We start from the raw sequence: 14,206 nt of genomic DNA on the forward strand, positions 1-14,206 counted from the left end.
TGTGATGGCCTGCTCTGCAGGAACTCAGTGCTTCAAAACCCAACGTATTTATGTTCATAAGAGCTAGCCCTTGGGTAGAGGAGTCATTTGTGGCTTGCCATGGACACTGCAACCAAGAAGCCAACTATCCGGTGCTACCAAGAAATCTAAGTCGGTCTCCTTCTGTCCCCAGCATCAATCACTAGCCAGACCTTGAGAACTCTATTGGAATCTTGGCTTGGGAATAGAATTATTTTCTTTCATTTTTTTAAATAGAATAGCTTTCTAGAAGGAGCTCCAGGATGGCATACATTAATTAGGGACAAAAGTAATATTTATGGAGAAAATAAATTATTGCTGTCAGTGTAGCAAAAGATCAATTACAAGGTAAACTTCAGGGCTAATGGCCTTCTTGCTCATTTCCTGCCTTTTCTTCACTACTTTCTTCTTTGTTTACCTTTTTTTTTTAACCCAGCAATGTGCCTTGCTGTCTATTTAAATTTTCAATGCCTCCCTTTTGGCCTAATAAATATTATCCAAGACCAAAGGGACCTACTATAGCTCCACTATCAAGAACCGATGTGGAGAACTATGGCCCCTTTATGTGGACTTCAACTTCCAGAATTATGGCTGGCTCAGGAATTCTGGGAGTTGAAGTCCACAAGTCACAAAAGGGCCATTGTTCCCCACCCCGATCTAGAGGGTGATTAGGCTGTAATACTACTATAACTACTTTATATGCATTTTTATCTATATGTTTGAAATTACTTTCAAGCCCAACTGTCTTTCTCTGTTTTAGACAAATCTGATTATTGCCATTGTAAACATGCCATCTTTAAATTTACTAATATTTCATAATGGAATGGAAGCCTAAACATAAATACATTGAAAAAGCTCTACTTGGAAATTCATTAATAATGAATTGTAATATGGATATAATATTAAATTGTTTTCTGCATTGGTATTTGATAGCATAAATGCCAAATAGCAATGCAAACATTACTCTAAATCCTACTTTCCCATCATGGTACCCTCCAGATGTTTGCAAGGAATTATGGTGATTGAAGTTGAACATACTGGGAAGACATCCAGTTGTTGAAGGTGGCCATACATAATGCTTTACTTAAAGAAATTAATGACCTCTTGGGAATAGAATAAGAACAGTTTATATGTAATGAATATTCTTCAAAAAAGAAGAGACATTCCTTTGTGCTTACTCATTTTTAGTGAGCAGTTCACAGTTCCAAACTTCTTTATTTTCATTCCTCTTCTCTATTTCCTTTTGCAGCCTTTTGATCAAGGAAGAGTTCACAAAGTTTTCCGCACCATATACAGCAAACTTCATGTCCTTAATAAGCTGTCCTCTAAAGCTGTTAACCTCTGATACCTGGAATGTCTAACCAAGATAACCTTTATGATTTTCTAAAGTTCTGCTCTGTCAGTTGCCTTTCGTAAAGGATGATGTGGATCTTTGCCCAGTAATGTTTTATGACATTTACTAATTGTGCACTGTAGTATTCTTTTTAAAAAGACCACAAATAATGCAGCAGTGCCATTAAAAATGACACTGCATAGTGATTAGACAACCAGAAAAACCAGTAGGCATCAATTGCAGGGCTTTCAATTATTTCTTCTGAAATGCAAATATCTTAAAATGTTATTTGTAAGACATGGTATTTCAGAGTTTTTAAGAAGGGGCATAACTCTGTGTGAAATATCTCACAGTTTTCCTGCTAAATTTAGCTAACTTTAAAATTGGATAAACTTGCATATATATATATTTGATTGTTTCCTTGTGCTCACAGAATTGTCTTTTTCAGTTTTAAATAACAATAAATATAACCTTTTAGAGCTAAGTGTGACTTTAATTCTCTTGGGATGCAGAATTTCAAATAACACAGAGCTGGTCTCAGTTTCTACAAAGCCAAAATGTCAAGAGTTTTCATTTGTTGAGCATTATGTATAACTTGCAAAGTGTGCAGCATTAACTCCTTGTGTGTTCTCTCTAACGAATGTTGCTTTTAACTCACAGGCTGGTCTTCCTCCCTAACCCCTTTATTAATGAGTGGTGGTCCTGTTCCCCTGGGTGGCAGGCCCACCCTTCTTCACCAAGCTGCTGCCCAGGGAAATGTCACTTTATTGTCAATGCTGCTTAATGAAGAAGGTCTGAACATTAATGATTCCTGTGAAGATGGCTGTTCTGCCTTGTATTCTGCTGCTAGGAATGGACATACAGGTGTGGCATTTCTCAGAGATTTTATTATATTGGACCATTATCTAAATGCTGTTTTCAAATTAGCAATTTATATTGCAGTTCCAAATATTATGAATAGGTAACCTATAGTCCATAAGCAACATATGCCCCTGCAGTTCTCAAAGCCATCAAAATTACATTGTTGAAATTGGTGAGAAATCACTAATCAACAATGTAATTTTATTGTGTATTTGTAAAAAAAAAATTGTGTTAAATTTCCATAACAATTATGTTGGGGTCCTGCTAAAAAGACATGATAAAATCTTATACAACCATTATATAGGCTGTGTAGCTCCTCTTCTAGTACCAAGAATAGCTCCTGCTGTTTAGCATCAGGATTTTGTACTAACACCAAAAATTTTGCAGTTGGCATTGGATTTGTTTCAAAATGTTTCTAGCTTCTGATTCAGACTTCTGAGAACTCTTCATCAGCACTGAATAAAGAAGACTTAGAAAATAATTTAGGCCCACAATGGTAAGAAAGAAATAACCCTCACAACAAACATGGAGATTTGTTGGGAACAGATAAACAATCTAGCTAATCCAGTATCTTGTTTCCCACAGAGGCCAATTCTCTGGGAAAATCTTAAGCAAGGCCAAAACATGGTAATTAGCAAGAACTCTGTATCATGATGTTCTAAGACAGTCATTATAACTAGTAATCATCTGTATACTTTTTCTTTATGTGTTTGTTTAATGTCCTAAGCTAAAGGTCCCTATTACTTCTTGTGGCAGAAAATTTAATTGTCAGGAAATCTCCAATCCATTTTGCTGATGCCTAAATTCTTATGGCAGTTCTCATAGTTCATTAAGGCTGCTATAAAATACAACATTATTGATTTCATGAATTTGATAGCTACACAGTACCAAATATCACTCTGAGTGGGACATATCCCACTGACCTAGGAGTTAGTCTATTAAACTTCTTAAGACTTCTGAAGAATTACACTGCAGGAAATTTTAAAAAGCAAAGACTTTTGGAACTGGCATTAAACTTAATGCAATTTGTTCCTCCTCTTCCCATTTTTCCCCTCCATATATTTCAACTCATAGATTGTGTAAGACTGCTGCTGACTTCAGAAGCACAAGTTGACCTTATTGATAAAAACGGATTTACCCCCTTGTGTTCAGCAATCGCTCAGGGACATTGCAAGTAAGTAATTTCCCAATTATGTCTTTTTTTTCTGCCAAACAAAATGACATATGATCTTTAAGTTTCAATTTGGGGATGTATAAATTTTTTTGAGTGAATTAATGCAAAGAAATGCTTGGTCCTCCTATAATTCTTCCTGAAGTATGCATTATTGATATTATTTAGGATTTTTTTAATGATTATGTTACAGGGAACTCATGCCTAAAATTGATTTTTTTAATTAGAGATGGACACCTCTCTACCTGTTGGCTACTCTTTAAAAAAGTTGTACCTCTTCCTGAACTTATGCCATGACTCCATGGAATCAAAAAAAAAGCTGCACTTGGGATAAGCAGGTGGCAAAGGCTACAACCACATCACTTTTCTCTTAGTGCCTCAATAACTGAAATGTGTATTTTCCTGAGCACTGCCATTCCCACATAGCCAAGGAGAGGTCAGAAATTCTTTAAGGAGCAGTCAAAAATAGAAAAAGGAGGCCCATCCAGACACTGCACACCATTAGTTTTCTATATAAGTGCAGAAACACATTTAAAGGTTGTAGACCCCTGTCCACCACATAGTTCACATTCTTGCTTTCATATAGAAAGGGGAAAATTAAGTTGCTGTGCTTTGTTTTCTTCAAGAGCATCTCTAAAGTGAACCTTTATATTGATTTATAGTTTGGTTTTTCTTGACAGCCTTATCAGACATTTCTTTGCAGGCAGAAATTAAGATGAAATGAAAAACATAGGCAGTTACTGGTAGCCAGTGAAGTAATTGCATGCATAGAGATTTTCCCTTTGAACCTTCAAAACTAATCTGCTTAGAAGACAAAACCTCCTATCTACTCCACTTAACTGCAGACATTAGAATAGAACAGGGTGGGATATTTCATTTTCTGCAACACCTGAGAAAAATTTAAGTGTGTTTGCAAGAGTGATGGACTGAAGAAATCTTTAATCTTTTAAAGAAATTAATAAAGATGAATATTTGATATCCTCATGCTAGAATTGTTACTGGTATGCTTGCTAACATACATGTGTAGGAGATAAAAATGAAGTATCTGCAGATCCCTGTTCTAAATGATTTAGCATGTCTTTTCACAGAAATCTAAAAAGTAGAAGACATTTCCAAATTTCCCCATAGGCCTCAATCTGATTCAGAAGCCCTCTTAAAGGAGGCATTCCTCAAGAGCCATGGTGGTGCAGTGGTTAGAGTGCAGTACTGCAGGCTACTTCTACTGCCTGCTGCCTGCCTGCAGTTCAGTGGTTTGATTCTCACTGGCTCAAGGTTGACTCAGCCTTCCATCCTTCCAAGGTCAGTAAAATGAGGACCCAGATAGTTGGGGGCAATATGCTAAGTCTGTAAACCACTTAGAGAGGGCTGTATAGCACTGTGAAGTGCTTTACGGTATATAAATCTAAGTGCTATTGCTATTGCTTCCTTTTTAAATAAGAACCAAGCGAATTCACAAAGAAAGTCAACAATAAGTTTATCAGCCAAAGAGCTTTCTGTGCCCCAGGCTTCCAAAACGATCTCTTAAAGTTATTGGCCTGTTTGTCTCATGTTCATATAAATATCAGGTACTTTCACTTGGACTCCAACATCATAAATAAAGGAGGCATTCTCTAGTGATAAGAATAAAAGGATTAGGTCCATAAGCCACCTAAGTAGCAATAACACTCTCTACAAATTTATTGTTACAGTAGAACTATTAAGAGCTTAAATTTCCTAGGATTAGTGAATTAATCCTACAAGCACCCCACCTCCAAATGCACCTTCTTATTTCTTCCTTAGAATTGGCCAAATAGCTATCAAAAGCATATGGGAATTTGGTAGTGAAAAGGAATAAGACAATCCAGCAAAAGGACTACATAATAGGAACCAAAATTTAGTCTTTTTGTTAGAATTATCCAGGCCTTCCACTTGGAATCACCAAACTTTGATATTCTTCATTTGAACATGTAGGCAAAAAGTACAACCTGGAGAGAATTCATTTTTTATATAGGTTAATAAAAGTTATTCTGTGGGCTCCTGGTTTAAGCTAGTGATGCAAATTCTGGGATTGATAAATTTGGACAGTACCATGCTACAGTCCCTCCTTATCTTGTTTAGTTCATCTGCAGGCATTTCAGATCTTCATATAATTTCTTCAATGGATCTTTCAAGTGTATTTATCATGGTCTCAACCATTGTTCCGACAAATGGTGAGATTCATGTGATTCATGAATATAGTATTTAGTTTTTTTATAGCCATGCTTCTAATGACAACTGTTATTTATATCCTGCTTGTACCACTACTCAAGAACCAACTACTAGTAGCAGGATTTATAGCTAAGCTCATTGACCTGAAGATATCTAATTTTTCTACAACTGCCCTTGCCAATTCATTAGTGAATAAGTTTCTGCTGTGGGATAGGTGATGTCCCAGTTACATGTCATCCCAAATGTTTCTCATATGGTTGAGAAACAAGAGTCTAGATTTAGAACCAGGACCAAGTTCAGCATTTGTTTACATTTAGTATATGATTTATACTGTAGATGTCCCTTAGAACTACTCTAGTCCTTAAAGCAGTTGGATTTGGATCAGAGAAATAGAAAAATTAGAATATTAAATCAAAAGAATAATATTGCTGACATGTCATACTTTGGAACAGTAAAATTAATACCTCTCCAAAAGGTTTTTAATATAATGATAGACATGATAATATGTACAGACATTATGCAAAATTTCCTTTTTCCCTCTCTTTTAGCAATGTACTTAGTTCATTTCTTCATTCAGATAGATATTTTTTCTCACTCAGATACTGTGTTTTCAGCCTCAGATTATTTTTTTTTCTTATTTCATTCTCCCCTAGTTCAGATGAATTCTCTCCTTTCTGTTTACCTCATCTCCTTTTTTCGGAGAAATGTAACACTGGTGGCACTTACATCAATTGCTTAGGCTTCTTTAGAAAAGACTATGGAGATTATTTGCCTAAAGCCTTGTTAGGTTTTTTGGGGGGATGTCAGTGCATGTTAAAGGGCATGTTGTGGTTTAGCTTAACTTTGCAATAAATGTGCAGAACAGACTGGAGTTTTACTATGTGCTCTTATTTCCTGACATTCCCACTCTGGCTATAGTTTTTTTTAAAGGTGAAAATACCATCAAGTCATCATTACCTGGCTCCTGTGATATGATATTCTGCTGGAATTAAAAAATGGAATTAAAAAGCTGACCTGGACAGTTTGGACCAAAACCCATAAAAACTGATGATTATTTATTATGCATTATATTCATGTAGTGATATTGATAGATTACATCTACCCCACAGAAATGGAGGCAAAGTTTTACTTCAAGTCAAACAAATAGTTGAAGAAAAGCAAGCATTGGCTGATTATGTAAAATAAATCCAAGAACAAGCATTGATGCAAGTTAAAATTTGATACTTTACTGAATGTGTAGAAGACAAAACATGAATATCCAAATAATATAATAAAAATACGAAGAGAATGCTGGCAAGGAAAAGCATTACATAGAAAATTTCTACAAAACATTGAGGGGAAAGAGAATAAAAATCAAACCTGGAATGCCTTATAACTGGAACATTTAAAAAAAAAACTTGAAGGCTTGATTTTGGTTGCTTAAGAGCCACTGGGTCCCCTATCAAAACATCTTGGATGGCACTTAGAAAATCGGCACATTGAGAAAATTTTCGTCTGTTAATTACCAATAGCCACACTACTTAATCCATGCCTGGATTAAGGCATGCCATACTATGCCTATACCTTACGACAAGTTCTTGGGAACTACTTGATAAATATGAAATCCAAAACCAGCTAAAGAAGTGGCAGCTATGATTTCACATTGTTATACATATTATAGTAACAAAAGCGTATAGCATATAAAGCCCAAATTGCAAAGACAGCAACAGATAGCATATGCCATCTCTACAAAGTTAAAGAAATAGTTGACCATCTAGTTCGCTTGTGCAAGAAGATCACAGAGACTGATTGACATGACAAAGCAGCAACAATGTTGTATTGAAATTTTTGCAAGAAATACCACTTGCCTGCAAGCAAGCAAGAACTGGTATGACCACAAAATAGACAAAATGAAGAAAATGAAGAAATCAAGGTGCTCTAGGACAAAGCACCTTGTCAAACAGACAAGCATCTGCCATACAACATCCCAGACGTAACAGTTGCTATAGTTGAGATAGGTGAGATAGATTACTTAAGCAATCTGCCACACAACTCTGCCACCTTAAACCACAGATGTCAATGGTGTCATGTGACTATCAAAATGTATTGTGACTTTTTTGCCTTTGCAGAGGTGGGGTGGGTCTGGCCTGTGCATGATGCATCCTGCCCACAGGCCGGAAATTGAAAAAAGTACACAATTATTTTGGAACAACAATGAGCAGCAAAGAGTCTTGAATTTTACTCTCACCAACTCATTTATATTAAATTACATCTGTCTATGCAAATGTTTTTGTAAGAAATACTGAATATGGATGTTTAAAACTCTGCATCTGCTTTTAAGATTACAGTCTTCTTATATATTCTTGCAAACTATGCATTTTTAAATATTTGTTCCTGCATAGTTTTTGTTGGTTTGCTTGAAGTTTTTTATTTATGCTTGCTTCTTACATCTTCTAGATGCACTGTTTGTTTGTGGTTGAATTGTTCTGATTTATTTATGTATTGGATTTATCTAGCCAGTTTATATAACTGATTGACCCAGTTTTAATGTGTGCATGCTTAAAAAGATTGTAGTTGAATGACATTGTAAAGGTCAGGTGTTTTTCCAGATCTTTTCTTTTTCCTAACCCACTTTTGTCAATTTTTCTTTCCTTAGATCTGCAGATTTATTAATCTTGTATCATGCCAATGTTAATCATGCTGCTGAAAGAGGAGAGACTCCTTTACATTTGGCCTGTAGAAATGGAAATATTGAATGTGTTAAACTTTTACTGGAAGCTGGAGCAGACAGAAGTGCAAATACCTCTGTAAGTCTGAACTCTTTTTCAGTTAACATTTCTGTTGAGATGTATCTTATTTTTGTTGGTTTGTTTTTTAGACTTATAACCTCCCTTTTGTTCAGGAGTTCAAGGCACATCTATATAGTGCTCTTCTTCCCCATCAGCTTGTAAAGGATTCCATGGATGAGAATCTGCAAGGGGAAAACTTGGGGAAAACAACAAGAAACTTGGGAAACTTTGAAAAGTGAGATTATAAAAGCCCAGTCTAGCACTATATCAAAGAAGAAGAAAAATAGCAGCTCTCAAAAGAAACCAGCATGACTGTATAAAAAACTCTCTGATAAATTGAAAGACAAAAAGGAGAAGTATAATAAGTGAAAAGAGGGGCACATAACTAAGACAGAATATCAGCAACCAGCCCGAGCTTGCAAAAATGAAGTGAGGGAAGCTAAGACTCGAAAATGAACTAACACTAGAGACAAAAATCAAAAATAACTCCCCAAAAAAGCTTCTTTCAATATGTAAAAAAACAAGAAAAAGGTCAAGGAAACAACTGACCTGTTAATGGGAGAAAGTGGCAAGCAACAGGGAGAAAGCAGTACTGCTTAACTCATTTTTTGCATCCATCTTTACACAAAAGGAAAAAAACAGTCCAACCTATCTAAAACAGTACCTTAAAAAACAGATTAGGAATACAAGTTAAAATAGGCAAGAAAATGGTAAGTGAACACTTTTCCACCCTAGGTGACTTCAAATCACTCCAAGGATTACACCCCAAGGTTCTGAAGGAACTGGCAGACATGATCTCAGAACCACTGAATTATATCTTTCAATGATTGTGAAGCACCAGGAACCTACCAGAGGACTGGAAAAGAGCTGATGTAGTTCCCATCTTCAAAAAAGAAAAAAAAATAGATCCAAGAGACTATAGACCTACAGTATCAGCCTGACTTCAATACCTGGGAAGATTCTGGAAAGGATTATCAAGCAACAATTCAATGAACGCCTAGAGACAAACAAGTCATAACCAAAAGCCAACATGGGTTTGTCAAAAACAGATTATGCCAGACAAATGTTACTGCATTCTGTGACAAAATTAGTGGACCAGAGGAATGCTGTGGATATAATTTACTTTGACTTCAGCAAAGCATTTGATAAAGTAGATCACAACCTACTACTTGACAAGATACGAAAATATGGGTTAGACAGCATCACCACCAGATGGATTTGTAACTGGCTAACCAACAGCATTCAAGATGTAGTCATTCAATTGAATTGCACCTACATGGAGAGAAGTATACAGTGGGGGACCCCAAGGCTCTGTTTTAGGTGCAATACTCTTCAACATCTTCATCAATGATTTGGATGAGGGGATAGATGGGGAATTCATCAAATTTACAGATGACACCAGGCTGGCAGGATTAGCCAACATGCTAGAAGATAGGCTTACAGAAAGATCTTGACAGACTTGAACATTGGGCCCTATATAACAAAATGAAATTCAGTGGTGAAAAAAGTAAGGTTCTACATTTAGGCAAGAAAAAACAAATGCAGAAGTATAGTATAAATGGTAATGGCTCAATAGTAGTAACTCTGAGAAGGTTCTTGGAATCCTAGTGGATAACCATTTAGATATGAGCCAGCAGTGTGCAGCAGCTGTTAAAAAGCCAACACAGTCCTAGGCTGTGGGGATATAATCCCCACAGAGGATATAATCACAGAGGGATATAATCAAGATCATGTGAACTGTTAATACAACTTTATAATGCCTTGGAAAGACCACACTTGGAATACTGCTTCTAGTTTTGGTGCCACGATGTAAAAAGATGTTGAGACTCTAGAAAGAGTGCAGAGAAGAGCAACAAAGATGATTAGGGACTGGAGGATAAAACATATGAAGAGCGGTTGCAGGAACTGGGTATGTCTGGTTTAATGAAAAGAAAGACTAGGGTGACATGATAGCAGTGTTCCAATATCTCAGGGGCTGCCACAGAGAAGTGGGAGTTGGGCTGTTCTCCAGAGCACCTGAGGGTAGAACAAGAAGCAATGGGTGGAAACTGATCAAGGAAAGAAGCAACTTAGAACTAAGGAGAAATTTCCTGACAGTTAGAACAATTAAGTTGGGCCCTATATAACAAAATGAAATTCAGTGGTGAAAAAAGTAAGGTTCTACATTTAGGCAAGAAAAAACAAATGCAGAAGTATAGTATAAATGGTAATGGCTCAATAGTAGTAACTCTGAGAAGGTTCTTGGAATCCTAGTGGAAATCACAAATATGAGCCAGCAGTGTGCTGCAGCTGCCAAAAAAGCCAACACAGTCCTAGGCTGTGGGGATATAATCCCCACAGAGGATATAATCACAGAGGGATATAATCAAGATCATGTGAACTGTTAATACAACTTTATAATGCCTTGGAAAGACCACACTTGGAATACTGCTTCTAGTTTTGGTTGCCACAATGTAAAAAAGATGTTGGGATTCTAGAAAGAGTGCAGAGAATAGCAACAAAGATGATTACGGGACTAGAGAATATTTGCTGGATTTGGGTATGTCTGGTTTAATGAAAAGAAAGAATAGGGTGACATGATAGCAGTATTCCAATATCTCAGAAGGCCATTCTCAATCACAAGAAATTATCCCCTCCCCACTGGCAGGGCCACCAAGCCAGAAAGGTTGGGGTTGGCTACTTTAAACAAGTTTTAATTGGCACTTTCCCCCAAGATTCCTGAAACAACTATCTTTCTTATTCTCATACTTGGCAGCTATAAGATGTGACATTGCTCACAATGTTCTTCCATCATCTTTATTTGCATGATCTCAGTGTGGAAGAGTTTTGTTTTACCTCTGCAACAAAATCTTGGACACGTCACATCACAATAAGACAAGGACCTTTTATTGCTCTCCCTTTGCAGTTTGTCTAAAATTTTCATATCTTAATTTTTTACATGGAGTTACTAATTTTGTATTATGAACCGGTGAAGACATTGCCACACTTTAAAGCCATATTCACAAAGGACACAATGAATAAAGGTGAAACTTGAATCAGATGAACTGTTGTTCCATTGAAAGGAGTGTGTTGCACTATACAATATATAATGGGATCATCTGCTTTAAATATCCATATTCTTCTCTCCATACAGTATACGTTTCTATATCTAGGCACAAGCATTCAAACATGTCCATGTGTGTAGGCTGTGGCTGCAGTGGCTTTCATGTTAGGCTATTGCATTTCACAAAGTAACAATATATATCATGCAGAGTAGAATGTGACTTTGCTGTATGTTATAAATGTGTTGTGACTCTGGCTCCCGAGCCTGTCCTCATGGAGGAGGATGACTCTGAGAGTGAGGGGGAGGACCCGGCAAGGCCTCCCTCTCCAGGTCCATCCTTTCTGGCAACGCCACAGGTGCCAGCTGAAGGCCAGGAAGAAGGTGTGTCGGAGCCCCCACTGACAGAGGGTGAGGAGGATCAATCCTAGATTGATCCCAGACAGCGTTGGAAGGAGAGGCGTGTGCAGCAGAGGAAGAGGTGTGGCAGGCCTAGAGAATGCTGAGTCACTGAGCCACACTCCACAGGGGATAAAAGCGGGTGGAGTTGCTCTGTAGCCCCTGTGACTGCAAAGCATAAACTTCGGATCGGTTGTTTTTGAGTTAAGGCCTGGACTGTGTGAAAGAATTATTCTGTGTACTCTTGGCTGCCCCAGCAATGGCCTACAGACATGTGGACTCCCGTCTCTGCCAAGTGATAAAGGAACTTGGCAGGCATTTGAACTGTAGCTGCCAAGTCTTTTATCCACAAAGGAAATTCAGGTCGGTTGTAGAATAAATGACTGTTAGACGCTCACTCCTGCGCTATTCTCTGTGAGGTGGGGAGGGGGACAGAACAAAATGTATGTATGTATGTACATATGTATGTATGTAATGCAATGTTTAATCTGATATATATGAGTATTATACATGCCATGTTAAATATTCAGAAATAAATCCACTGATTTCAAAGCAGATAAATATTTAGCAAATAAATCCATTGATTTATTATTTCAATTTGCAACTTGCATTGCTTTGAGATGCTGAGTTCCACATTGTGAGGAATGTTTTCTTTTACTTCAAAATTCAAATGCAGTCCCTGAATCCAGGGATATTTTTAAGGGATATACAGTATTTTTGTTTTTACCAAGATAGTTTTTCTTCTCTATTTTTATATGCATACACATTTACAAAAAAAAGTTCCTATTGTTTCATTTAGACCTTTTTGCTTACCTGTTGCTTTTCTTAATGTCCTGTCCTCCATCTCAAAACCTGAGTATTGTTTCTAAAGCCTCTAAAGTATTATATCAATTTATATAATAATCAGATGCATATTATTGATAGGTAACTTAATTTGCTCAAGCATAATTTCACATCAAAATCCTATTACATTTCCCCAGCTGAGCCACACCGTTTAACAAGCCTGCCAAATTTCATGAAAAAGCAGCAAATTTTTCATGATTTCTTTCCTTTTTTTAATGCATGTTTAATATCCAAGAAAAAAGAGAGGCGTGGTAGTTTATGCTGCAGATATCAAAAATGTAATGACATGGAAAATGGTATTCTGGCAGCAAAATGTATGTGGTTAGTCATGCTGTTAAAAAGTAGTATTGTTTTTATTATTTCGATTTGCAACTTGCATTGCTTTGAGATGCTGAGTTCCACATTGTGAGGAATGTTTTCTTTTTCTTCAAAATTCAAATGCAGTCCCTGAATCCAGGGATATTTTTAAGGGATATACAGTATTTTTGTTTTTACCAAGATAGTTTTTCTTCTCTATTTTTATATGCATACACATTTACAAAAAAAAGTTCCTATTGTTTCATTTAGACCTTTTTGCTTACCTGTTGCTTTTCTTAATGTCCTGTCCTCCATCTCAAAACCTGAGTATTGTTTCTAAAGCCTCTAAAGTATTATATCAATTTATATAATAATCAGATGCATATTATTGATAGGTAACTTAATTTGCTCAAGCATAATTTCACATCAAAATCCTATTACATTTCCCCAGCTGAGCCACACCGTTTAACAAGCCTGCCAAATTTCATGAAAAAGCAGCAAATTTTTCATGATTTCTTTCGTTTTTTAATGCATGTTTAATATCCAAGAAAAAAGAGAGGCGTGGTAGTTTATGCTGCAGATATCAAAAATGTAATGACATGGAAAATGGTATTCTGGCAGCAAAATGTATGTGGTTAGTCATGCTGTTAAAAAGTAGTATTGTTTTTTATTTATTTCCATTGAATTTTAGTCAAATGGTATAATGAATAACTATAGTTTTAATTACTTTGGGAGCATAATCCACAAGGCATAATAGAATAGAATTTTTTATTGGCCAAGTGTGATTGGACACACAAGGAATTTGTCTTGGTGCATATGCTCTCAGTGTACATAAAAGAAAAGATACGTTCATCAAGGTACAACATTTACAACACAATTGATGGTCAATATATCAATATAAATCATAAGGATTGCCAGCAACAAGTTATAGTCATACAGTCATAAGTGGAAAGAGATTGGTGATGGGAACTATGAAACGATTAATAGTAGTGCAGATTCAGTAAATAGTCTGACAGTGTTGAGGGAATTATTTGTTTAGCAGAGTGATGGCCTTCGGGAAAAAACTGTTCTTGTGTCTAGTTGTTCTGGTGTGCAGTGCTCTATAGCGTCGTTTTGAGGGTAGGAGTTGAAACAGTTTATGTCCAGGATGCAAGGGATCTGCAAATATTTTCACGGCCCTCTTCTTGATTCGTGCAGTATACAGGTCCTCAGTGGAAGGCAGGTTGGTAGCAATTATTTTTTCTGCAGTTCTAATTATCCTCTGAAGTCTGTGTTTTTCTTGTTGGGTT

At 36.5% G+C, this 14,206-nt stretch overlaps 1 protein-coding gene across 1 annotated transcript in view; it reads left to right on the plus strand.

Annotated features, from left to right (window-relative positions):
- The window catches only part of CTTNBP2 (cortactin binding protein 2), a 122,440-nt gene that overhangs the window by 63,743 nt on the left and 44,491 nt on the right, over positions 1 to 14,206 (plus strand). Inside the window, exons 5-7 of the mRNA XM_058190212.1 lie at positions 2,012 to 2,215; positions 3,287 to 3,386; positions 8,206 to 8,356. Of these exons, the coding sequence (XP_058046195.1) occupies positions 2,012 to 2,215; positions 3,287 to 3,386; positions 8,206 to 8,356 (455 nt within the window). The remainder of the gene's footprint in view (positions 1 to 2,011; positions 2,216 to 3,286; positions 3,387 to 8,205; positions 8,357 to 14,206) is intronic.

This window comes from Ahaetulla prasina, chromosome 7 (assembly GCF_028640845.1).
Source record: "Ahaetulla prasina isolate Xishuangbanna chromosome 7, ASM2864084v1, whole genome shotgun sequence".
NCBI lineage: Eukaryota > Metazoa > Chordata > Lepidosauria > Squamata > Colubridae > Ahaetulla > Ahaetulla prasina.